Raw genomic sequence first — 25,244 nt, forward strand, 5'->3', positions numbered from 1 at the left:
AATTTATTCAATATTCTTATCCAAAAGGATATAAAACTAGGAGATCAAATTAACAGTTACCCAAAATAAATAATTCTTTTCTATGGATACTATTCACATTACATATCAAATATATTTCAATTTAAACAAATTACATCAAAAATATAGAAGCAGAGAAATAAAATCGAGAAGAATAAAAACCCTTAAAACGAAAATTACGTAGAGCTTTTTTGTTCTTTGAAGATGGAATCCGTCTCATCTGCTCATGTCTTGGCGTCGCTGTCGATGCCATCTTCCCATCTCCGACTGATACCACCACCATCACCATCACCACCGTCATCATCGACACCAGCACTGCCCCCCGCTGCTGCCCCCACCAATGCCACCGTCCCCACGCCCACCCTACCACCGCTATCGTTTTTTTTAAAATGAAAACCAGTAGAAAAATACACATCTAAACACGTTTTTTAATTTTCTAAAACTGAAAATGAATAATGAATAAGTTTTAACTAATCGCGTTTTCTAAATTTTCCAATGAAAACTGAAAATAGAAAACGAAAACTGAAAAGAGAAAACGAATAACGGAAAATGAAATTTGTTTTTCCGTAATTAAAGGCAACCTAAATATTCTACATTTTCTTCCTCTTTATCCTCCTATCCATGTCAAATTTTGATATGTATCATATTTAATGAAATTATTACTATTTTAATCAACTTGTCATCATTTAATATGAATATGATGATAGGTAGGAAGAAAATGTAAAAGAATATTTAATAACGTATAAGTGCAAGGAGGAAAAGTGTATATATGTTTAAACTTTAAAGTGTCATGACTTTTGTCTTCAATTTAAGGTTACACATAAGGTTGGCTAATAACTCACAAAGCTTACAAAGATCTAGAATGACATTATTAAGAGTTGTAATAAAGGAACCATGAGCCCCATTTGAATCCACAATCATTTGACGATGTTTAACCTTGTCCACTGCAACTTGAATGTCATTAGCAATCAAAGAACAAATTTCTTCAAACATACGAATCTTTAAATTCGAGATCACGTGACTATATGAATGGATGCAATCTTTGAGAGATTTCAACACACCAGGAGAACCAGTTTTCAATTCACGGAATATATTTCGTGTTGCATTTGCATGTTTTGTTGTCTGATCGACTGCAATCGTGGTAAGGATGGTTATATTTTCTGCAAACTTGCTCTTGTCATCAGATTCTAGGAACTGGAAGCAGTCGTCAATGTCTTGTAGTTTGTTACAAACTTTGTCAATGAGTTTGTATGGTGGAGAAGGGTCGGCATTTGATATCGAGAACAGCAAAGTAATCAAGAACAAGATAAAGATTTTTGTGAATGACAATGAAGCCATTTTTTATATCTTTGGTGGAAATAAGGCTCTGACTTTGGCTACAAGAGTACAAGAAATCATTCTTTATATATGGCCAATTTGGAACTAAGAAATATCTTTTCAAATTTTATAATTCCATCAATTTATCTGGTTTCCTCCGTTATACCCCTCCAATATCGGACCTTCCCCCATTTTCAGCAGAAATTGAATGATCTTGTGTTCCTTTGTTTATATTGGGCGTTAGGAGTTGAAGGTGTCGATTATGCATTCAATCGACAAAATGAAATTCGAGGCAACAAGTAATTCCTTATGACCGCTTTAGTTCAATATGTTATGCTTTATATCAATTTGGATCCTACTTATGAACTGTAAGGGTTAAGGTGTCAAGTCTTGTTGTGGTATAAAGAAGTTTACAAGGTGTGTTAGCGATTCAAAAAAATAATATTTTTATGATATGGTCAGAAATAATTTTTTTTGTAATGTTTATATTTTGTAGTTTAGCACATTCTTATTGGATGACCATTTGTTTGTGCTATGAAACAGAGAGAGTGGTCTACGTAGAACTTTGTTTTTTGATGTTGGGTAAATCCTACAAGGACATGAAGGAACTTTGTATTCTTGAAGTCAATATTTTTCTAGATTTTGCTTTTAGATCTAAGGAACATACGCACAAGTTTGTAATTTGAAGTCAATAATTTTTGCTCTTTAATCCTTGTTTGCTATTTCTTTTGTTTGTTCCCTAGTTTGTGATTGTGAACTTTCTAATCTTAGGGACTGTTGGTGGTTATAAAGAACGATGATAGAGTAAAATTAATCTTACACAAGAACAACTCAACTATTTAAACGAGAACTACGGCTCCGTTAACTTTCATTTCACTTGCTTTTCTTTCTTTTTCACTTACATTTTTCTTACAAACATTAGGTCCTTATATAGGTAGCCAAAACTAAGAAATACTTAACTTAGAAGAAAACTTAAAGGTTAAGTAAAACTTAATAAGGAAGTATTGCTTCACGACTAAGAAAACTTCATAACTAAGAATAGTTAATGATTAAGAAAATTTAATATCTAAGAAGACTTAACAACTAAGAAAGTTGTTGATAACAATTCTTGACTTTTATTTTTAACCTCTTTTTGTTGACTTGTGTTGACTAAGTTGGGTTTGACTTCTAACACTCCCTCTCAAACCCAACTATGCATGCCAAGCATCTTCACCATTTTCTCAAAATCTTTTTGTCTTCAAAGGCTTTGTAAAAATATCAGCTAGTTGCTCTTCAGTTCTACAATGCACCAGCTCAACCACTCTATCTTTTACATATTTCCGAATGAAATGGTACTTTATGTTGATATGCTTGCTTCGACTGTGTGACACAGGATTCTTCGAGAGTAACATAACAGACTTATTTTCAACATACACCTTAATTGGATCTTCATATGTGAAATATAATTCACTCAAAATATTCTTCAACCAAATAGCTTGACATGTGCATGTTGCAACTGCCATGTATTCTGCTTCACATGTTGAAAGAGCAACTGTTTGTTGCTTCTTTGAAGACCATGAAAACACTGGTGATCCAATATGAAATGCATATCCAGAAGTACTCTTACCATCATCCATATCTCCACCATAATCACTATCTGAATAGCCAACCAATTTTGCATCTTGAGAGTATGTGTAAAACAAACCATGATTCAGCTTACCTTTTATGTATCTCAAAATTCTCTTAGCTGCAATGAAATGATCTTGCTTCGGCTTCTCCATGTATCTACTGACTACTCCAACTGCATACATAATATCTGGGCGAGTAAAAGTCAGATACCTTAAGCTTCCCACCAAGCTTTTAAACAATGTTGGGTTTACAGATTCTCTAACTGATTCAACACTTAGCTTCATTCCTGCTTCTGCTGTCACAACTAGCAAATTTAGGGTTGAGATGGTGATTTATGCACAAAACAATTTTCTCTATGTAACCTTACTGCATCAAATTAGTGAAATTCAAACTACAATGTTATTTGAATACATATGAGCATACATTGAGAATCAAGTTGAAATAGCCTCTTGCAAGCCCAAAAACTTGATCCAATAGCTAAACCCAATCAATTTTGGGCCTTGGCCCAAGAATTTTGGGCCCAAACACTCTAGGCCGAAAACCCATTTCTTTTGGCCTTATTGGACTGAAAACTCCCTTATTGGGCCCAATTAAGTTCAAAAGCTCATACACACTCCAAACCGAAAATCCATTAAGAACATTGGGTGTTTTCGGCCACCCTAAAACCGAAAACCCCCTTGGGAAGCCTCTGTGGCCAAAAACCTCCTAGGGTTTCGGTTGGGAGTCAAGACAAACAAAAAAAAAGAAATGGTAAAAGGTGGTGACACCTCATGACTTTGCACCCTTATAACTATAGAACAACCAAGCTAAGCACTGGATTAACCTCCATGCCTCCATGCAACACCCACAAATACCCCACATGCAACAAGGCACTAAATTTCCTTCTCCATCTTATACTTGAGGCCGAGCACACACACACACACACCTTACAAATTCATTTCACTCACTTTGCTCTCAAGAAATTCCTCTCATCTCTTCTCTCAAAATTTCGAGCATCATCACCACAAAATTGGGCCTAGGCATTTTGGTAAGTTCCTTGTGAAACTTAAAGTGCTTTTATTCATGTTTATGTTAAGATCATTCCATTTACACACTCATTTTCGTGTGTATGATCCTTAGAGCACTTGAAATTTCGAGAATCTCTTCAAGTTACACAAGGCTAGGCTCAACAACTTCTTTCTTCTTCTTCCTATCACACGAAATCAAGGTGAGCTTCATACCCTCATATTTTCGTGTTTTTCATACTTTTTTTTGGGGGGGGGGGGGGGAATACAAGTCAAGTCTCGTTTACCCTTTGGATATTTGCATGCACCATCATGTTTATGTAACAAGTTGTGCTTATGATGTTGAATATCTCATACTAACACACCATAAACTCGTGATTGACAAGCTCCAAGTATGCTAGATTAAGTTTATCCTTTGGGTAATTGCATGCATCATAGTTATGGGTTGAAAATGGAACAAGTTCTTGAATTAAAAGGTTCTTAACATGTGTTAAAATCGTGAAGTAAATGTTGATAACATCTTTGTTACATAAAAGTTTTCGTTGTCATGATTGTACACTCAAAAATGGAGAAAATATGAGTGTTATACCTAAACATGTTTAACTGTTGGACATATGCATGTTCAACTCTTATACTTTACACAAATATTTGAATATAATAAATCTCAAGGTTATTATATGTGTTTTTGTAAAAATCGTGACTTATTAGAGTCAAAACAAAATAAAATATTTTGTGTTAAAAAACTTTCAAACCGGTTATGGTGTGTTAAACAAACTACAAAGCTTGATATTTTGCTAAAAATAATTTTTATTAGTAAAATAGTCGTAACTATGTTGTCACTATTTTGATGGCTGAAAACCGAAGATATTATGCTATTTTTACAACATATGTTACAATTAGACATGTCACTAATGATTATTTATAAAAAGCATTATAAATAATTTAACCAAAATGGTATACAAAATATAATTCATGACAGAAACATCCGCGTGTCATAATCTGCCTATCATAAAGCTCATAAAGCATGAGTAATAAACTGCATGTCATGAAATCTGTAAAACGCGTGTCATAAACAGCGAGTCATGAAACCTTTGAATCGCGTGTCATAAAACTTCAGTCATAAATTTACACTAGTAATGTCCTTTTCATTATTCAATAATGGGAGTGAAAGTTCGTGTAAATTCGTTAAGGCTCTAGTGAGACACTATCTTTACCGTACCTATCTAGTGTACATTCTAAGTCCTGCATGATAACCAGAGTCTCCTGGAGAGAGAGCGAGATAGTTGTGTATAGATCTATACGGGGATTGACACCCCCACACCTGAGTTGTTCGCTACAGCTAGACGGGGCCAGTCTAGGGTGACAAATACCTTACCGATTCCGACGCCTGAAGAACGTCGTAACAGGCATCACAGTCAAATCAAGCATGGTTATAATAACTCACTTAGGGATTAAAAATACTATCTTGATTTACGGGAAGCTTACACTTCACCGGTTTTATAAAATATAAAACTGCATTTTTCCTCCCGGTACACTATTGTTTTTCACCACGGGTCTAGGGTTTAAGACCACAGTTTTTCATACAACAGAAAATATAGGATTTTCTGGGAACATAGAATTACAAACAAAAGAAAACCAAGGACATGCATCCATATATTCACAAGTTTTGGATACGAGACATACAAATCATTTTCATAGAAAATATCGGATTTTCTGGAGATACACCACTATTTACAATCAAAGATGTTACAAATCTTTTCATACAAATCTGCTTATGAACTCACCAACATTTAATGTTGACGATTTTCAAAATGACTTGTATTCTCAGAGAACCAGTAAGTAGGTACCTAAGAACCAGATTTGCAGCATATTGGAATTTCTTACTTTATGTCACTTTTGTGTAATTCATGAACAAATACAATATGTAAACAATGTATGTTGGTATCTCTTAATGTATGTGTGTGGGTTGATATGTCCATTTATATTCAATTGTGATGATACAATACAATGACGTCATCCGCCCCCGGACTTTTCCGCCGTCCTGGTTCGGGGGTGTGACATCTGTTGGTGTGTTGACTGGTTTACAATCTTCCATATGGAACTTCTGTAAAATCTGCTCCGCATACTTCTTTTGTGACATAAATATTCCATCATTGATTTTATTTAATTCAACTCCAAGAAAGTATGGCATTTGGCCAATATCTGTCATCTCAAATTCTATAGTCACTACTTTCTTAAAATCTTCAAACATACCTGGATTTTTTCTGTTGAAGATCATGTCATCCACATACAAACACACAATCATAATATCTCCATTTTGGTTTCTTTTTGTATAAAGTTGTGACATCCCCACTTTTACGGCCAGAAAAGACCGATTTCGTTTATGTTTTTAAAATAAAATCAGAGTAATCTTTCAAAAAGTGTTGCGGAATTTGTCCCCAAAACAAAATATGATAAACATTTATCAAAACATTTCTTAAAGAAATGTATTTTCATTTTCCTTACAAAACTCGGGATGCCAACATCGATATAGACCAAAAGCATAAACAGTACAAAATAGGCCTTACAACAATTATTACATCTACTGGCCTATAATCCAAAATCTCTCGTCATCGTCCAACTATGCCCTTGTTCCTCTACCTGTAATATAGAAAACTGAGTGGGTTAGGCTTGGGAGCCTGGTGAGCATATAGGGTTTTCAACCCACAATAAATAAATTTATTATGTTTAAACATCAAACAATCAACCCAATTTCTCATCCCCATTATCTTCTTTATTCTTAAAGTTCTTAAGAATCATTTGTCCTTCATTCATTCATTCCTAAGGATTATCCTAAGGAATAGGCACGAAGTCCATCGCTGCCCGAGATTTATACAACAAGCACTAAGTCCATAGCTTCCAAGGTACTAAATCCATAGCTACCAATGTTCATCTATACGGTACTAAATCCATAGCTACCAACGTACATATATAAGGCATTAATTTCATAACGTCCAGGGTTTTTACAGTACGTCGGGTGAACACATCGTTCACAACACTTACAGGTTGTGAGCCTGCTAGGGTTCCACTGGACTGTCTAGAATAGTTTGTGGTTGTCATCCATACTCTGCTAGATGACGGGGCCAACGTTTGGGTAAAGGCTTTTCTCACTTTTCACCTCTCACCCTCATCTCATGATCTATATCATCTTTCTTCTCATCATCCAACTCATTTTTCATCACACACCAACTATTTCATCTACCCATGTTTTACCCAACATATTTGTAGATATAAAATACATATACATTTTAAAACCTATATAAAACATTCATTTAACATCCATCTCAAATAAACAAACAACATATATACACATAGCACATATTTTATATAAAATACTTCATATCTATGTGTAAGATGAAAGTGACTACACTCACCTGATAAGACGGCGATTGGACAACAATTCGTCCCTTAAAACTATCTTTTTCGATGAAACTGGGGTGTTTTCTCAAAAACCGGGCTTCACGCGGGCAGAGTTCGGCTCGAAAAACTCTGTTTCTCAGAGACTTCGGGGCTCCGGGCTTTCTTCGGGTGCTAGGGGTGTTTTAAGATGGCTAGAGAGGGTATAGAGAGTAAAAGAGTGAGAGAATTAGCAACCATTTCCGGAAAGCTTCGCATCCTATTTATAGGAGGCTGATGCCTCGCATTACGCTAGGCGTAACTATTGGTACGCGGGGCATACTGCCTTGCAAGGCTCTACGCTGGGCGTACTCACGTACGCTGGGCGTAGGAGTGGATTACTTCGGACGTGTTCATCAACGTGTCAAGTATGCGAAGGGTGTGTCGTGGGCAATTCTGGACCGAGCAAATATAAGTACGCTGGGCATACAGACCTCGTACGTTGGGCGTAGTTGCTATGTGCCTTCTGTTCGGTTTCCGGGCTTCTGACGTTCCAAAGCTACTAACACGTATCGGAGCTAGTCCGAGTACGCTGGGCGCACTCTTTTGTACGTGGGGCGTACTCCTTCGCGAGTGTATTTTTCAAACTTCAAAAATTCATAACTTTCGTATACGAGCTCCGTTTTTTGACGTTTTTTATATCCACGCGTAGGTGAGATTATACTCTACAACTTTCGTTTAGACTCCATTGGCTAATTTTGACTTTATTTTTAAAGTTATATTTTTAACAGGCCGGGACAGGAAAAGTCTGTTAAAAATTCGTAACTTCTTCATCCAACTCTTTTGGAAGAGTTCATCTATTCTTGTGTTCCAGGCTCTTGGAGCTTGCTTTAAACCATATAATGATTTATTCAATTAATAGACTTTATCTTCTTGACCTTTTTGAACATAACCTTCAGGTTGCTCAATATAAACTTCCTCTTCAAGATATCCATTTAGGAATGTTGGCTTCACGTCCATCTAATAAATCATCCACTGATTTTGAGTTGCAATTGTTGTCAAAAGTCTGATGGTGTCGACTCTTGCTACTGGAGAAAATACTTCATCATAATCAATTCCATGTCTCTGCTTGTAGCCTTTTGCAACTAACCTTGCCTTGTACTTTTCAACTTTTCCTTTCTGATTGGTCTTTGTCTTATAGACCCATTTGACACCAATTACTTTGTGTCCCTTTGGAAGGCTTGTAAGCTCCCACGTGTCATTCTTCTTGATTGAGTTGATTTCTTCATCCATGGCTTTACTCCACTTGGTTTCTTCTCTAGCGTCTTCATATGTTACTAGATCACATTCAACCATCAAACAAAATAATGAATAATCAAATGGGGTATCAACTGGACTTGTTGCATCATAGATGTCATCTAGACTTCTCATCTTTAGCGGTACTCCCCCTGAACTATTGCTGTTGCTGCTGCTTTGTGATGTTGGTGTTGATGCAGGAGTCATTGGACTGGGACTTGATGGAGGAGTCTGATCATTGTTTTCATCATCTGGTGTGTTGAAATCATCATCATCATCATCATCATCAAAGAAGAGACCTTCAATCTTTCTTTCTTTGTTGCTCCATCTCCAATAATCAGCTTCATCAAATTCAACATCTCTTGAAATAATAACCTTTTTCGTCAGTGGGTTGTATAACCTATATGCCTTGCTGCTTGTATCATATCCAATGAAGATACACTTCTCGCCTTTATCATTTAGCTTTTTTTTTCTTTTGATCAGGAATATGGGCATAATTAGATGCCCAATTGATGGTTTGCGACCACACCATGCTTCATCTGGAGTCTTGAATCTTACACTTTTAGTTGGACAACAATTCAACAAATAAACAGCAAATAGAACGGCTTTTGCCCAAAATTTTCTTGGCAAATGTTTTCCTTTTACCATGTTTCTCGCCATATCGAGAATTATGCAATTCTTCCTTTCTGCAATGCCATTTTGTTATGGTGTATATGTTGTTGTTAACTGATGAATGATCCCATGTTCTTTACAAAATTCATTAAACAAATTTGATGTTTATTCTCCTCCTCTATCAGATCTGAGAATCTTCAAATGTTCCCCACTTTGCTTTTCGACCATTGCTTTGAATTCTTTGAACTTATCAAGAGTTTCTGATTTTTAATTTTTTCTACTAAAATCATAAATGAATATTAGGTAGTACCTGTTTTGACCAAGTGAAGGTATGTCGTATGGTCCAACAATATCTGTATGAATAATCTCTAATGGCCTTCTAGCTCTCCATGATCTTCCAACTGGAAAACTTTGTTGGTGTTGCTTTCCTTTGATACATGCTTCACATAAATGATCTGTTTGATTGATTTCTAGCAACCCATTCACCATCTTCGCTTTTGATAACAACTTTAAACCAGAAAAACCAAGGTGACCAAACCTTAAATGCCACAACCATGAGTCATCTTTAATGACAGTCTTGAAACACCTTTAAACTTATGTTTGTATGTTAACGGAGAACAACCGATTCTTTGACATTTGAACTTTAGCAATCAATTTTTGAAATTGATTTTTGACTGTAAGAGAATTATCTCTCATACGAATATCATATCCTTTTTCAAGAAGCTGACCAAGACTAATGATATTCGTTATCAAAGCAGGTACATAATAAACATCATGTATATACTTCTTATCACCATTCTTTGAGAGAATCATAATCGTACCTTTTCCTTTGACGAGAATTTTTGATAAATCACCAAAGCTAACGTCTTCATTGACTACCTCGTCCATCTTCACAAATAGATCCTTATAACCACACATGTGGTTACTTGCACCATTATCAAAATACCAAATATTTTTCTTTCCTTCTTCATCTCCTTTGTATGTAAGAAATACAGCAGGTCCAACATCTTTATCTTTATCTTCAGTTGATGTTGTAAAGTGACTTTTTTCTTCCACGTTTGGATATTTTCATTCATAACTAAAGTGACCATAATTATTGCAGTTATAACATTGAACCTGAGATTTGTCACTTTTGTTGTTGAAACCTGCCTCTTCCTCTTCCTCTGCTTTGAAATCCTCGACCATGACCAGAGAACTGATATCTTTCAGTGGGCTGATATCTTTCATTTTCTTGACTTTTGTCAAAAAATTGTCTACCACGACCTCGTCTACTAGGTTCGTCTCTGTAACCATCACGATTTCCTCTGCCTCGTATGTTTCTGCTATTGGCCTGGTTTTCATTAATGAACATCTTGCTTTGTAAAGCTTGATCCAATTTTCCAGTATCATCATTTTGATTTATTCTTTGTTCATGGGTTTGAAGACTACCCACGACCTCATCCATGGAGATTAAGGACAAATCTTTTGATTCTTCAATAGCTGTGACTACATAATCAAATTTTCTGATCAATAAACGAAGTAATTTTTCCATTATCCTTACTTCATCAATAGCTTCACGGTTTCTTTTCATCTCCTTTGCCACTGTTTTCAAATGAGTAACATAATCATTTACGTTTTCTGAAGTTTTCATCTTTAATGTTTCAAATACAGCACTAAGTGATTGGAGTCGTACCCTTTTCGCCTTTTCGGCTCCTTGGAGTGATTTCTGCAGAACCTCCCAAGCTATCTTTGATGTCTTTGCGTCTGAGATTTTCTCAAAGGTTGATTCATCAACACCTTCGAAAATCAAAAATAGAGCTTTCTTATCTTTTTTCCGGAATTCCCTTAACCTTGTCTTTTGAGCATCTGTTAAAGCTGCTTCAGCAACTGCATCTGTCGGCTCCACATATCTGTCTTCAACTATATCCCAAATATCTTAAGAACTTAGTAACACCTTCATTTGAATACTCCGGTTCCCGTAATTTGTTGCCGTCAATTTTGGAATTTGAGGCTGAATCATATTCGCCATCTTCTCGTCGTCGAACAGAACCTCGGCTCTGATACCACTTGTTGGTGGTTATAAAGAAAGACGATAGAGTAAAATTGATCTCACACAAGAACAACTCAACTATTTAAATGAGAGCTACGACTCCGTTAACTTTCATTTCACTTACTTTTCTTTCTTTTTCACTTACATTTTTCTTACAAACATCAGGTCCTTATATAGGTAGCCAAAACTAAGAAATACTTAACTTAGAAGAAAAGTTAAAGGTTAATTAAAACTTAATAAGGAAGTATTCTTAATGGTTAAGAATGTTTCACGACTAGGAAAACTTCATAAATAAGAATAGTTAATGATTAAGAAAATTTAATAGCTAAGAAGACTTAACAACTAAGAAAGTTGTTGATAACCATTCTTGACTTTTATTTTTAACCTCTTTTTGTTGACTTGTGTTGACTAAGTTGGGTTTGACTTCTAATAGGGACACATAACAAGATCGACATTTCCTTCGCTTGCTCCCTAATTTTTTTATTATAGTAATCTTGAAGCCAATACTTTTTTATCACAAAATAATAAGAACTACGGGCGACATATGCAATAGGTGCGACACCATTACAGGCAACTCAATAGTAACTACGGGCACCCGTCTTGTGCTGAAAAAGAATGGCATGATGGCTGAGACTTTGAAAATTCTAGACCAAGCTAGGCATGAATGTTCTATGTTGGCTGGTATGTTCTACAAATCAAAGGATTAATGATTCTCATAAAATTTTGGTTATGTTGCGTGAGAACCAGGAGATGTCTTATAGCATGGAGACCCTCTAGAAGGTGAAAACGATGCTTCTAGATTATCTTCTTTCCACATATGGTGATGTTGATTGGCTTTAAAGGTGAGGCTTTACGTAATTTTCACATGGTTTTTAAGTCTCTATAGTTTTTCGTGGTTTTAGCTTGTGTATGATCGACTTATACTAGTTATCGAGTGATGAGAAGGCATATGGGAGAAGTTTTGGTTCCCCTTATAACCAGCTCACTACTACAAAATAAATCTACCTAGACCTCTTAGATGAAACCTTCTAACAATAGTTGCATTTGATTATAAAGAAACCCAGATTACAAAAAGGTTGAATTAAAATATTTGATGCATCTAGGCCTGACAATCGTGTCATGTTCGGGTTGGCGTGTCGCGGGTTGGCGGGTCAAAATATGTCAACCCAAACACGACCCATTTAAATATACAGGTCACGGGTTTGGAACATAAACTCATATATGACCCACCAACCCATTTATTTATACGGGTTCACAGGTTCGCGGGTTCGTGGGTCAGATTTGGGTTCGTGGGTTAGATTCCATAAATAAAATTGACAATTAAACATGAATAAATTCTTGATGGTTGATGCAGACATAACCGAATTTTAGACACTTAAGTCTCAAACATCGAAATGAAAATTAAAAACATTCATAGAAACATGTTCAAACTAAACATTAATACAAACATAGATAATTCAAGTGCTAAAGTAATAGCCACAATTCCCATTTTTTTCTCCCAAAAAACAAAGTCAATTCTCCAACATCATTTCGATACCTGATTTCGATCACAGAGTAACAGAGGGGAGAATGCGACTGTAGGAGACTAGGAGACTGGAAGTCTGGAAGAGGGAGATACGCTCATACGCGATTTGATTTTGAGATTATTATTTAGGGCAAATGGACAAAATGGTTACAGACTTAGCCTTACAGGTTACGACTTACGACCTTAGGTCATTCACCATGAGTCAAAATATCAAAACAGTCAAATGGTCTATGAATCAATGGTAATTATTGTATAATACTTATTAAATATTAATACTTGATACATATAAAAATAAAATAATTTTTTTTTATTAAAAATATAAACGGGTTGGCGGGTCAACCCGTTTATTTTTTGAGAAACTCATATATGACTCGTTTAATAAACGGGTTGGCGGGTTGGCGGATTGAAAAACTCAACCCAAACCCATTTATTTCGTGTCGTGTCGCAGGTCGTGTCGAGAATTGTCAGCCCTAGATGCATCCTTTTTTTAAGTTGCAAAGTTGCAATTTTTCTTAGAAAAAGGTTGCATTGTTAAAACTTAAATGCAACCCTTAATGTAAAAACTAGGGGTGTACGCGGTGTGGTTTGGTGCGGTTTAGAGTCAAAACCGCAAACCGCACCGCATGTGCGGTTTGGGATTTTTGGAAACCGCAAACCGCACCGTTAAGGTTCTAAACCGCATTATGCGGTGCGGTGCGGTTTGGTTTGGTGCGGGCGGTTTTGGTGCAGTTTAGTGAATAACAAGTAACAAATAAGCTATTGTGTATTCAAGTTTTATACGCATTAGTATGTAACTACGATTAAATGATTTTTTATCATATAACAAATAACGAGTTGTATATAACTGTGGTAAACGATTGTTTTAATATCCCTAACATCGTTATTAATTTGATATATATTAGTGCTACTTTTCCCACCAATTTTAATATCGTATTGTGAAAATGAAAGTTATGTGTCGGCTAAATCCAAAATAGAGTTTGCACTCAGATAGATATATTTTTTCATGATAAATTTAATTTTATTCTTCCAAAGATATTGATCTAATATAATCAATATAGTTTGATACCTAATTTGTCAAGTATCTTTATAAATAGACAAAAATGGGTTAGAATTTGTTATAACTGAAACAATGGTTGTATACAGTCTCATTGTTTAGCGACCAATTTGCTATTTTACACTTGTTAGAATTTGTTGTACATAATAATTTGATAATGTTTTTTATAATTAATAATAATAAACATGTATCTTACCTTATATATATAATGCGGTGCGGTGCAGTTTGAACTGCGTTTGCATAAGCATAAACCACAAACCGCACCACATATTGCGGTTTACAAAAACTACAAACCACGAACCGCACCGCGAACATTGAAAACCGCATTATGCGGTGCTGTGTGGGCGGTTTGTGCGATTTTATGCACACCCCTAGTAAAAACGGTTGAATGATCATATTATATGTTAACTATACAATATAAATTACAAAATACAATAAATTAAAACTAATTAGAATATTTATCTATATTTAAATATAATATCAAAGATAACTATTATTGCCAACAATTAAATTGTATATTTTCTATAAATATTTCTTCCTTCGTTTATTTTACAATTGTGTTACCAAATCGATATAAAAAATTTGTTCAGAAATGTATGATTGTTTCCTTAACTATACAAGCAATGAGTTTTAAAAGATCTTTACTAAATATCCTGTTACCAAATATATATATTTCAAATAAAACGTATGAATTTTGTAAATCGGAACATGATGCTGAAAGGTATGCTAGAATCCGGTTGTAGGAAAGAGGCTTCAAGGCTAAAAAAAAATGAGAAGATACAATAAGTAGCTAGCAACCCAGGTAAAGTGTCACCTAGGTGATTATTTGAATAATTAAACCCCCTTTAGAATATAACAATTTCAGAGATGTCTATGGAATTACTCCAACTTCTTTGATATAACAATTTTTATTTATTTTGAAATATATTTTGAACCAATTTATTGATTAGAAAAGGTGAAAACATAACCTAATTTCTATACTCAAATTTGGGAAATCAAATCAATCAATCACACACAACTAATTTCTGATACAATTCTCCAGAAATCGCAGCCTCCATCCTTTCCTCAGGTGTCAAACTACCTTTCAATCTCTTATCTGCAACATCCTCCGGTTTAATCACTCCACCTTCTTCAAGAAACAAAGTCAACAAATTCTTTGAAAACCCACTCAGCAGCGCCACCCCTTTCCGGTCAACAGTCACCGGAGTACTCTTGGAATTTCTAAGATTCCAAAACACAATCTCCGGCACCTTCTCATACCCACAACTCTTAAACTTCCTCTCGATCGCTTCATAATCAGTCTCCCATGGATCCACAGGCGCTTCATCGACCTCCTCTTCAGAATCAGAATCAGAATCAGAATCAGTTCCCCATCGATGATACCTAGCTGAATACCTAGATGAATACGTAGAAGTCCGAGACGCTTGATCGAACTCCATATCACTAAAAACAAACACCCTTTCCACCATTTCATCTTCACCCAACTTTTCCTTCACAGCCACTTCCAACATCCTGTCAAAAACTTTCTGGAAATTGGTGTTGAAACCGAAACCCATTTTTCGGATGAACTCTGTTTTTGACCGGAGGTTGTCACCTTTGATCTGGTGGAGCTCAGGCGATTCGCTGAATGTGATGACGTGGCCCTTCCATGGATCTGCGGAAAGTTCAGAGACTAGTAACCCGAGAGCCACCGCGACCTCCATTGGTGTACCTGACATGCTGCCGGAGACGTCACAGACTGCTATACAGTTTGTGAGTTTACCTTTTTTTAATAAATCATCAACCATTCGTTTCCACTGAAGCTCGGCTACTATGACTGCTCCGCTGCCTCGATCTAAAGATGCGATGATTTCGTGGGGGAGTAAAGCTCCGGCAGCGATCTTTGCATCGCAGGTGGTGACGTTTTGTAGATACTCACGGAAGCGTGCGTTGTCTCGGTGTAAGAATATGTCGGTGTAGTTTTTCATGGCTATGGAAGCTACTCTTTCGTAGGTAATGGAGCTCCATTGCTTTGCGCTCATGTAAACTTCGGGTAATTGTAAGGCGCTGCGAAGAGGAACGAGTACTTGTTTCCTCAATCGATTTTTTATTTTGAACACGTAATTAGTGTCATCAAGACCATCGAATTCTGGATTGGAATTTCTAGGGTAAATCATTCTAGCAATTGATTCACAAATCAGTGTGGCATTATCATAAGAGGAATCAACGCTAGGACACCATTTTGCAGCTAAACTGATTTTGGTAGGGTCACCGGAATTCAACGATTGAATATCAGATTGTAAACGATCAGCGAAGAAGCTTGATACCTGATCGTGTAAGTGCTTATAATCTTCATCTGAATTGTATCTATCCTGTACTTTTTCGGCCATGGCGGATATCTTTTCCTTCCTAGACGCTTTTGCTCTCTCTTGCTCCGCCTTCATATGTGCCCTATTTGCCTCGATCCTTTGCTCTCGAGGGACTTTTGCCCTTAATTTCGCCTTCATCTCCATCTCGGCCTTGTTCTTTTTCTGCTTTCTATTCATCTTCTTCTTCGAGAGGAAGTATTGCTTCCGTTGTTCACCTTTTCCTTTCACCAATTTCTTCAATGTCCATTCTTCTTTTGCAATTTTACGCACATCGGAACCTTGAATCAACCTATAGAGGATCTCCAACAAGTCCTTGAAGTATCCAAACTCAACCAGAAGCGGAATATTCGACGCTAACGTCTTCGGATGGTGCTTATGGAGCCATAGCGCCGCCGTGTAGAAGCCCTCTTTGTCCGATTTTCCAGTACCGCGTACGCCTCTGAGATTACATACGAGTTTTAGCGTAGTGAGTGGATCGTGATTCCATGCCACCTGTAATCGACTGATCAGAGATTTCGGACGAGTGTCCGGTACGACGTGGAAGAAGAAGTCGAGGCAGGGGTTTCCAGATGATGCGTAGGTGGCGGCATTGTTCTCTGTGAAGCTTTTACGAGGTTCGTAATCATAAGAGAATTCGCTTAAGTCGTCTGTCATGGCGTCGTCGGAGGTGTATTCCGGCGAGGACATCGGAGAGTTATCATTGGAAGCCATATCTGATTTTTAGAAGGGAATAAAGTGAGGACTGATGACTCTGCGTTTGATACTTATATGGAACTCGATACGTGAGGCCAAAGCAAACTAAATAATACTAGTAATAAAAATGTCCAATATATTTTATTATCGACTGATAAAAGCAATATTATTTTATTTATGTTATATATTTTAGAAATTTTTAATTAATTTTGTCAAAAGATTGTAATCTTATCTTATATTATATACCTAATAAATAATTATCTTATTTTTTTTTACTCAAACTTTCCTTATGTGAGATTTCCTGTTATGCCCTCGTTATGAATAAAGCTTATTTACGTGCACAAGATATTGTACCCGAATGATCCTTTTTTGGCGCTCTTTCTAACGTTAAGGAGCCGATAAATCAGCAATTAGATTAGCAAGATTCCAACTAATAAGCCAATAAATTAGGTTGATTTTTCTAATATTCATATTTTTAATTATGTATGAGATCTATGTTATCTTTAAATGTTATTTGAATTTTAAAACTAAAAAGATAATAATAAAATAATAATATAATAAATAATTTTAAATAACAAATACTAAATTAAAAAAATATGTATCCTATTTGGTTTTCATTATCTAAAAATTCAAACTTAAAAGATTGCTATCATAATTCATAATTCACTAGATATAATCATTAGATGATCTCTAAGTCAATTTAATTTTGAAAAACTTAATAATAAGTAAATAACTTGAAGAAAAAAAAACCAACGTGAGTGACTTCCCACCAAAAAAAAAAACTGAACACCTTAGTAGATGATGAAAGTTTCAACTATATATTTAATATTTTGGACTTTCTTGTTCAGCAAGTAACCACATAACTCAATTTATATACTCTTAATTATTTTCTTAATATCTTTTATTTCCTTCTATTTAATATCTTTTTAATAATCCAATCGAGGTCTTTCTAGAAGATAGTTACAAAATTTATTATGATTATATATATATATATATATATATATATATATATATATATATATATATATATATATAATGCATGTATAATAAGAAGTTTAAAAGGTTTAAGACAAAAGTCTTAAAAATAAGGAGCTTAAATATGAACCTTTAGATTATTTTCAATGGTAGAGATTTAATTATAAATGGTGATCAAAGTCAATAAAATTAAACCAATCAGAATTGTTTACACATTTTGATAATTTAGTATATATAATCGGCATTTTCATTTAACTCTAATTTGAAATTCCCTTCACTCTAATGAGCAAACTTACCTAGCCCTCTTTAAAAAAAACCCTAAGATGTCCCACCACGTTACACATATCTACTTCATCACCTTCAGTCTCTGCCACAAGCCTCCAACATTGTCAGCTACAACCATTGAGACATTTTTCACCATCAAGAACCAACATCTGACACTGCAGTTTCCCATCATAGAACTAACCCACTACACCACAGACGCTACCGTCACTGCACCAGCAACCACTCTTCCATCTCTTTCTCGATCTTTTCAAAAATGTTAGATTTGTCAATAGAAAATTCTAGATATGGAGTTTTACGGTTTGTTCTCATTCATTGTTTGTATTTAATCTGTATTTTGTACTATATTTTTGTTCGATTATTTTAAATAAATAAATAAACTAGGGAGAACTTATTTCGGGTAACTAGACAAGTATTTTTTTTTTAGAAAAAATATGAGATTTTTAATTGTCATAAATTAAGAAAAAAAAAATCATTTTTCTAGTATTTATATGGAAACCCTTTCATTTATAATCAAATCTTATTTTTTGAAAACATTAGTAATAATAATGATAATAATAAATAGTTATATTTATAAATAAGATCTTTTGTAATCGTTTACTAGTTGTGAAACTCATGTATTAAATGAATTTATTGAAAAAAAAAGTTAAATATGAATGTCTAAATATTTGATAAATTTGAATTTATAAGAAAAATAAAAAAAAAATATTGAATTGTTAAACTTAAGTGTTTTTTTCACTTTTAAATTTAAACAAGTAATATAGATAAATAAACAATGAAAACTACGGGTTTTAATTTATAAATTTTGAAACTAAAATGTAAGTCTATTAATGAAATTGATATCTATTTATTATTACATTTATTGTAATTATTGCATTTAAATACTATAAGGAATTTAATAAAATGACATGTGAAAAATAATTAATTTAAAATAACCATAACATAACATATGATAAAATAAATGAAAATCTAACATGTGACAAAGTAATTTTTATTTATTAAAATAAAATAATAAAATAATAAAAAAATATATATATAACTATAACAAACCAAAAAAAATATATCCTTAAAAATAAAGTTTTTTCACAAGTTCTACTTACATTTCCTGTAAAACTTGTTTACATGTAACTAATAAGATAAACTAACAAACTTGTTTACATGTAACTAATAAGATAAACTAACAGAATGATATTAAAAATATTGAAAAAAATTAATAAAATGCTTACGATTAACAAACAAAATAAAATGACTATTACATGAAGAAAAAAACCTTAAGCATATCCATATTACACACATTTTAATTACATGTACTATAAAACTTATTTATATGTAATTAATAACATAAAATAATAAAATATGATTAAATAAGGGTAATTCAATATGTACCTCCAAATTATTTATATCATTTTATGAGTGAAATAGTGTGTAATAGTATTTTTAGGAGCTTGTTTAGAAACAATTTATAAATAATCGACCTTTATTTTACCAGAATATATATATATATATATATATATATATATATATATATATATATATATATATATATATATATATAAACTTTTTATATTATATAAATGTAACACCCCGATTCTTGAATATCAATTTAGGGTGATAAATTCTCATGAATTCAAGGTCTACTCGACGAGTTGGTTTCCTGACTCGTCGAGTAACAGCGGGTTTGGGCCACGTGTTTAAGTGACCAACTCGCCGAGTCGGAAGAGTGACTCGACGAGTTGGAGCTGGAGGGTGAAACCCTAATTTCCGGGGTTTGGCACCCTATTTAAGGGATCATTAGCCTCCCTTAGTTCCTTTGCAGCCTCTTGAGAGTCCAGAAACCCTAATTCGTGTGTGTGCTCCATATTAGTGTAAATTTCAAGCTTGGAAAGAAGACCTTGATGCAAGAAGCTTGAAGATCAAGAAGTTGGAGGCAAGAACGTTTGTGGGTCTGAAGTCTATCTCAGCTAGCTTCATTTGAGGTATCAATTCATGATCTTGGCCTCATTCCTTTCTAGATCTCTTGGATGAAGTTAGGGCTTCTTGGCTTGGTTATGAAGCTATTCTTGGGTATGAGCTCAGATCTAAAGTTGTAACTTCAGATCTGAACTCTCTTTGATTTGTAAGTCCATAAAGCTATCAGCATTGGCAAGTATGAACCCCTCCTTAAGTGTAAAACCCCATTTCAAGCTTGGTTTTGGCATTTTGAGTCATTAGAGCCTTGCATGCACGTAAAGTTTGCAACTTTACGTGATAAGCATGCCTTGGGAAGTTGGATCTGCAGTATGGAGCCATAGCATGGCTTAAAAAGCATCTGTATGGATGAAGGACTGAAGGGACTCGGCGAGTCGCATGGTAGACTCGGCGAGTCATATGAAGATGGTCATAAACTCGACGGGTTGGATGAACAACTCGACGAGTCCGATGAAGATTGCCTTGGACTCGGCGAGTGGCATGGTGACTCGGCGAGTTGGCAAGTTATGCAAGGAACTCGGCGAGTAGCTGAGGGTACTCGGCGAGTTGAGGTCAAAATGGATTGTTGACCTTGATAGTTGACTTTGACTTTGACCAAGGGTTGACCGTTTTGACTTTTCAGGATAATTGGTAAGCGGGTATTTATAAATTGGATCATTGATGGTTATAGGTGTTGGAGTTGGGGCAGTGTTTTGGGAGCGTGATTTTGTGGTTCAGTCCGGCATTACAAGGTGAGTTATCCTCACTATATCAACAGGGTCTACGGCACCAAGGTCGGCCCTTTATCGGATTTGTATCCGGGTAGTTGCATGATATGTTTACTGATCTGTAGATCTGCGTCCTGGTAGTTAGGACGGTATTATGTTTAGTGACCTGGTTTAGGTCGGTATCCTGGTATATAATATGATGCTATGTTAGTGACCGGTTAGGTCGGTATCCTGGTTATAGGATGTTGTTATGCTATATGATCTGTTAGATCGGTTGGTTTGCCTATAGATTGTCATGTGATTATTTGTTATATGTGCACATGTTTATTGGTTTGGGGAAAGGGTTGAGGCAGGTCCTGCTGTGTGCAGTAGGCCAAGACACCCTGGGCGGATCGGGTAGACTACAGGCCCTGGCCGGGCAAATCTAGTCAGGCCGAAGGCCCGACGAGCGGTCTGGATAGGCTGAAGGCCCCGAGAGGGCAGTCCAGACGTGCCGAGGCTCGGAGAGTGGACCAGATAGACTGAAGGCCCGGTGCGGGCGGTCCAGTCAGACTGAAGACTCAGAGAGTGGACCAGGTGGACTGAAGGCCCGGTGCGGGCGGACCAGTCACACTGTAGACTCGAGATGCATGGTTGTTCGGTATTTGTTGATATGATATGATTATGGTTATATGAGGTTGGTATTTTGGGGGTAACTCACTAAGCCTTCGAGCTTACATTTATCGATTATTGTTTCAGGTACGGCGGATGACCGCGGGAAGGCGAAGGCGTGACCGTACACTTCCTCATATTTTGATTTGGATTTCTGGGATACTCTGATATGAAACTATTTTGAAAACAGATTTGTAATAACTAATGGTTTTGAATGATTTAAAATGTTTTAAATTGGCTCGATTTTTATGGGTGTTACAAGTTGGTATCAGAGCCTTGGTTTGAGTGAATTGGAGGAACATTCGTGTGAATCCAGTCTCAAGTCAAGGAAAGGATTTTAAAACAATTTTTAAAATGGTTTTCAAAAAATGTAAAGGAGGATGTAAAGTGTACGATCAGCCGGAGCCAGTAAGTAGACCCCAAAATACCATACGGTTATTTGATATTGTGACATGTTAGAACATCATGCTAGTACTAGGTTAGGGATCTTCAGGAATTGCATGATAGAATTGCCTGATTACATGATGCCTGCTAGCCTAGGGTTTCCTCTATATGAAATTGACATCATTACTGTAGTTACTTAATGTATGCATTACGGCTGTACATAATTAAGATCTTATAGCCTGAGAATGTTTGGTTTAGCCTTATGTTCTGTTCTTGTATGATTGGGGGCTTAGGGTAGGATCGGATATTCGAAAGTCTATAGGGTCCAGCGTTATGTATGGCTAGCATACACTAGTGCTACAGGGTTGGTGGAAGTTTCATGGATGGGTGGGTCGTGAGAGGCCAGGAGGCCAGTTATGAGATATTTAGTATTTCCTCTAGGAGTGAGGATTGAGTGCTCGCTATATTTTGTGTATATTGTTAGGGTGTTGTGGTGATACTTGAGACAAATATGGGTAGGTGTGGAAGGTAGTATGGGCCCGTACTACTGAAAGCACAGGACCCATACGCGTAGCAAGGAAGTCACGACCCCTAGGGTTTATTTTGGAGTTGGTTCCCTGTTATTATATGGATTATCCGAGACCTCTCTGATGTATCATCAGAGTGGTGGTTACGAGACGTCTTGAGACCGGATCCGGATTAGGATTAGGAGCTGGCAGCCATGATAGGCCAGTATTATCAGAGGATCGTGTCAGGGAGATTTTCCGGGGTCAGATTCCGGAGATGTTTGGGTCTAACAAGACCGCCATGGTTGAGTAGTTCAACGAGCGCTATGCAGCCATTGCTGAGACGGCTGCCGCAACAGCTTCAATAGCTACAACGTCGGCAGGGGGAGGAGCTGGTCGAGCTTTCCAGTACCGGGACTTGTTACTGGGACATATTCTGATGAGTCGAGGGCTGCAGTTATTTGGGATCAGGGAGATGATCTGTACTCGTTATACTTTCGCGGGTCGAGTGGGAACGGTTGACGCAAGAGTTTCTGGATTTAAGGCTTCGGGGGCTTGCTCGAGGCCGGAATGCGAGTCGCGGGGACTCCGGAAGGGAGTGATGGTTATGTTCAGCTGGAGCTTTACAGCTAGAAGTAGAATGGTTAATTGATGGATTGAAATGTCGCTTTTTAGGGCAAGGATTGTGCCCTCTCAGTTTTTCGAGCCCGAAGGAGTGAGCAGGCTTGTGACCCCAGGTTCAGGTTGTATTCCAGCTCAGGGTCAGTGGGTTATAGGAATATGCAACATTATTTCAGCGCCGGAGAGCGCAGGTGGGTCGACGTGGCATAAATATTTGTGAGGTCCGGTTTTCCTTGGATCTCTTGTATCGGACGGTAAGGATTGATTGTGCGACCTATTACACTTTTGGGATTGTATATTATGTCTTGGGGTAGTTGTAGCCCGGTTTAGGGCAGAGGTTGTTTTAGCTGCTGCAGTGCAGTTGTGGACGTTTGAGCTGGTAAGGGAGGCAGGGTGCGAGCCCTGAAGAGAATGATTTCTAGAGCCCGAGAGCGGGAAGTTTATTGGAACACCTTTGGGAAAAAAATGGGTATTTTGTGGGAAGTCTGCGGACAGGGTTCCACAGGATGGTTATTCAGCATTGTCAGGACTTAGTGGTCTTAGCAACCGTTCGTGATTGACGGACGAAAACGCCAATGGAAGTGGTTCGTTGCCGAGGTATTAGTTGGAGCATTTATCTTTTGGTCTTCAGGACATGAGTGTGGGGTCGTTCAAGCATTAGTGGCTGACGGTTTCACTGGGATCCAGGAAGTGTTCATCTGGTTTTTAGAAGCGTTCATCTAGCAATGGAGCACTAGTGGGAAAGAGTTGGTTGTCATCGGATCGATCGTTGGGAAGTGAGAAGGATTGAGAATCATCCAATTTTCATGTATTATGAAGGCTTAGTCGAATCTAAGTGGGGGAGTGTTAACCCGAGAAGCGGAAGTGGGAGAGTTTTTGAAACGGGGATAAGTTTCACCACCCGAACAGGGAGAATGGAGGCCCTAGTGGCTGCTTGGTTTGAGGGTTGTGTTGATTGGGGGTTCGGAAAAACTCCCCAGCATAAGAACACGTCTTCTGGGTGCTTGATAGCAGAAGTTGAGGAACCATGTTGGAATTCTAGTCAAGAATCGAGTTCAGTTCGAGTATTCGGTCGAGGGTGTGCTCGACTCTGAGGGTTTTTGGATTGATAGATTGAGGGTTTTGTTAGCTGCCAGAGCTCAACAGTGCATTCAGCATGGGAGTACGGGTTATTTAGCGTGTGTGGTAGAAATGCGGGTCAGGGAACAGACCACGAATTTCCGAAAGGGTGGACGATCGACATGAGGCCTAGGGTTAGGCTGGGGATATAGTCCACAGAGTAGATCAGGAGTTCGAAGCCCCAAGTGGGTGAGAACAGGATGCATGGGAGAGAGCATCAGGAGGGGTGGTCCAGGGAGATGCTCAACAGTTTAGAGTGGTCCGGATAGACTAAAGGCCGGTGGGGCGTACCAGTCAGGCCGAAGGCTCGGAGAACGGTCCATACAGGCTGAAGGCCCAGAGTGGCGGTCCAGAGATGTTGAAGGTTCTGAAAGTGGTCCAGATAGACTGAAGGCCTGGTGAGGCGGTCCAGTCATGATGAAGACTCTGTATATGTTTGTAGATCTATGTTCGGGTATTGAGTAGGCTGCTACGCTATAGCAAACAATAGGTATGTTCCAAGTATTGAACATTCTGTTGGAGTAGGCTGAGGACTCCGGTGTATTTTGGTTGATTGGAAGTTGTTATTAGAGGACGAAAGGAGTTCAAAGGATCTTTGTGATCTCATTAGTTCGGAGTGTCGTAGAGGTTCCATCTTCTTGGATCGGATGATACTCCAGTTGGGGACTGAGAGTGGATCTGAATGAGTATTCGTTAGTTTGGGAAGGTTTAGGATTAGAACGTTCTGTCATTCAGGTTCTGGAAATCGGGTTAGATCTTTTATTAATCGTTTCTGGAATTGGGATGGGGTTGAGGCGGTCCTGCGCTATGCAGTAGGCGAAGATACCCGGTGCGGACCGACGATGAGTCGTAGGCACATAGGTTCCAGGGAGAGCAGTAGAATTGAGGCAGTAGGCCAAGATAACCGGTGCGGGCCGATGGTAAGTCGTAGGCACAGGAGTTCAGTAGAGGAGCGGGCTTTGGGATAGGAGGTTAGCGGACCAGGGCGGTCCGGATAGACTGAAGGCCTGGTAAGGCGGCCCAGTCAGAACAGATGCCCGGCGAGCGGACCGGGGAGGCTGTAGGCCCTGAAGGGCGACCCAGTCATGCCGAAGGCTCGGTGAACGATAGTTTTTGTAATCTATGGATGCACTAAATTGCAGCAGCAACAGA

General features: G+C 37.2%; 2 protein-coding genes and 1 pseudogene across 2 annotated transcripts; all 3 read right to left on the minus strand.

Annotated features, from left to right (window-relative positions):
* Window positions 1-2,555: 2,555 nt before the first annotated feature.
* Window positions 2,556-3,227, minus strand: LOC145164903 (secreted RxLR effector protein 161 pseudogene; annotated as a pseudogene).
* A 6,168-nt stretch (window positions 3,228-9,395) lies between these two features.
* On the minus strand, window positions 9,396-11,238 carry LOC145164904 (uncharacterized). The gene is made up of 5 exons (XM_079083562.1): window positions 11,178-11,238; window positions 10,376-11,129; window positions 9,853-10,272; window positions 9,551-9,768; window positions 9,396-9,490 (listed from the first exon to the last, which is right to left on the minus strand). Exons 1-5 carry the CDS (start codon window positions 11,236-11,238, stop codon window positions 9,396-9,398), a joined length of 1,548 nt encoding a protein of 515 aa, XP_078939688.1.
* Window positions 11,239-14,824: 3,586 nt separating this feature from the next.
* On the minus strand, window positions 14,825-16,929 carry LOC145167597 (uncharacterized). The gene has a single exon (XM_079086834.1). It carries the CDS (start codon window positions 16,895-16,897, stop codon window positions 14,843-14,845), a length of 2,055 nt encoding a protein of 684 aa, XP_078942960.1. The 5' UTR covers window positions 16,898-16,929; the 3' UTR covers window positions 14,825-14,842.
* Window positions 16,930-25,244: the final 8,315 nt, after the last annotated feature.

Source organism: Lactuca virosa, chromosome 3 (genome assembly GCF_052849685.1).
Source record: "Lactuca virosa cultivar CGN04683 chromosome 3, Lactuca_virosa_CGN04683_v6, whole genome shotgun sequence".
In the NCBI taxonomy this organism is placed as follows: Eukaryota; Viridiplantae; Streptophyta; class Magnoliopsida; order Asterales; family Asteraceae; genus Lactuca; species Lactuca virosa.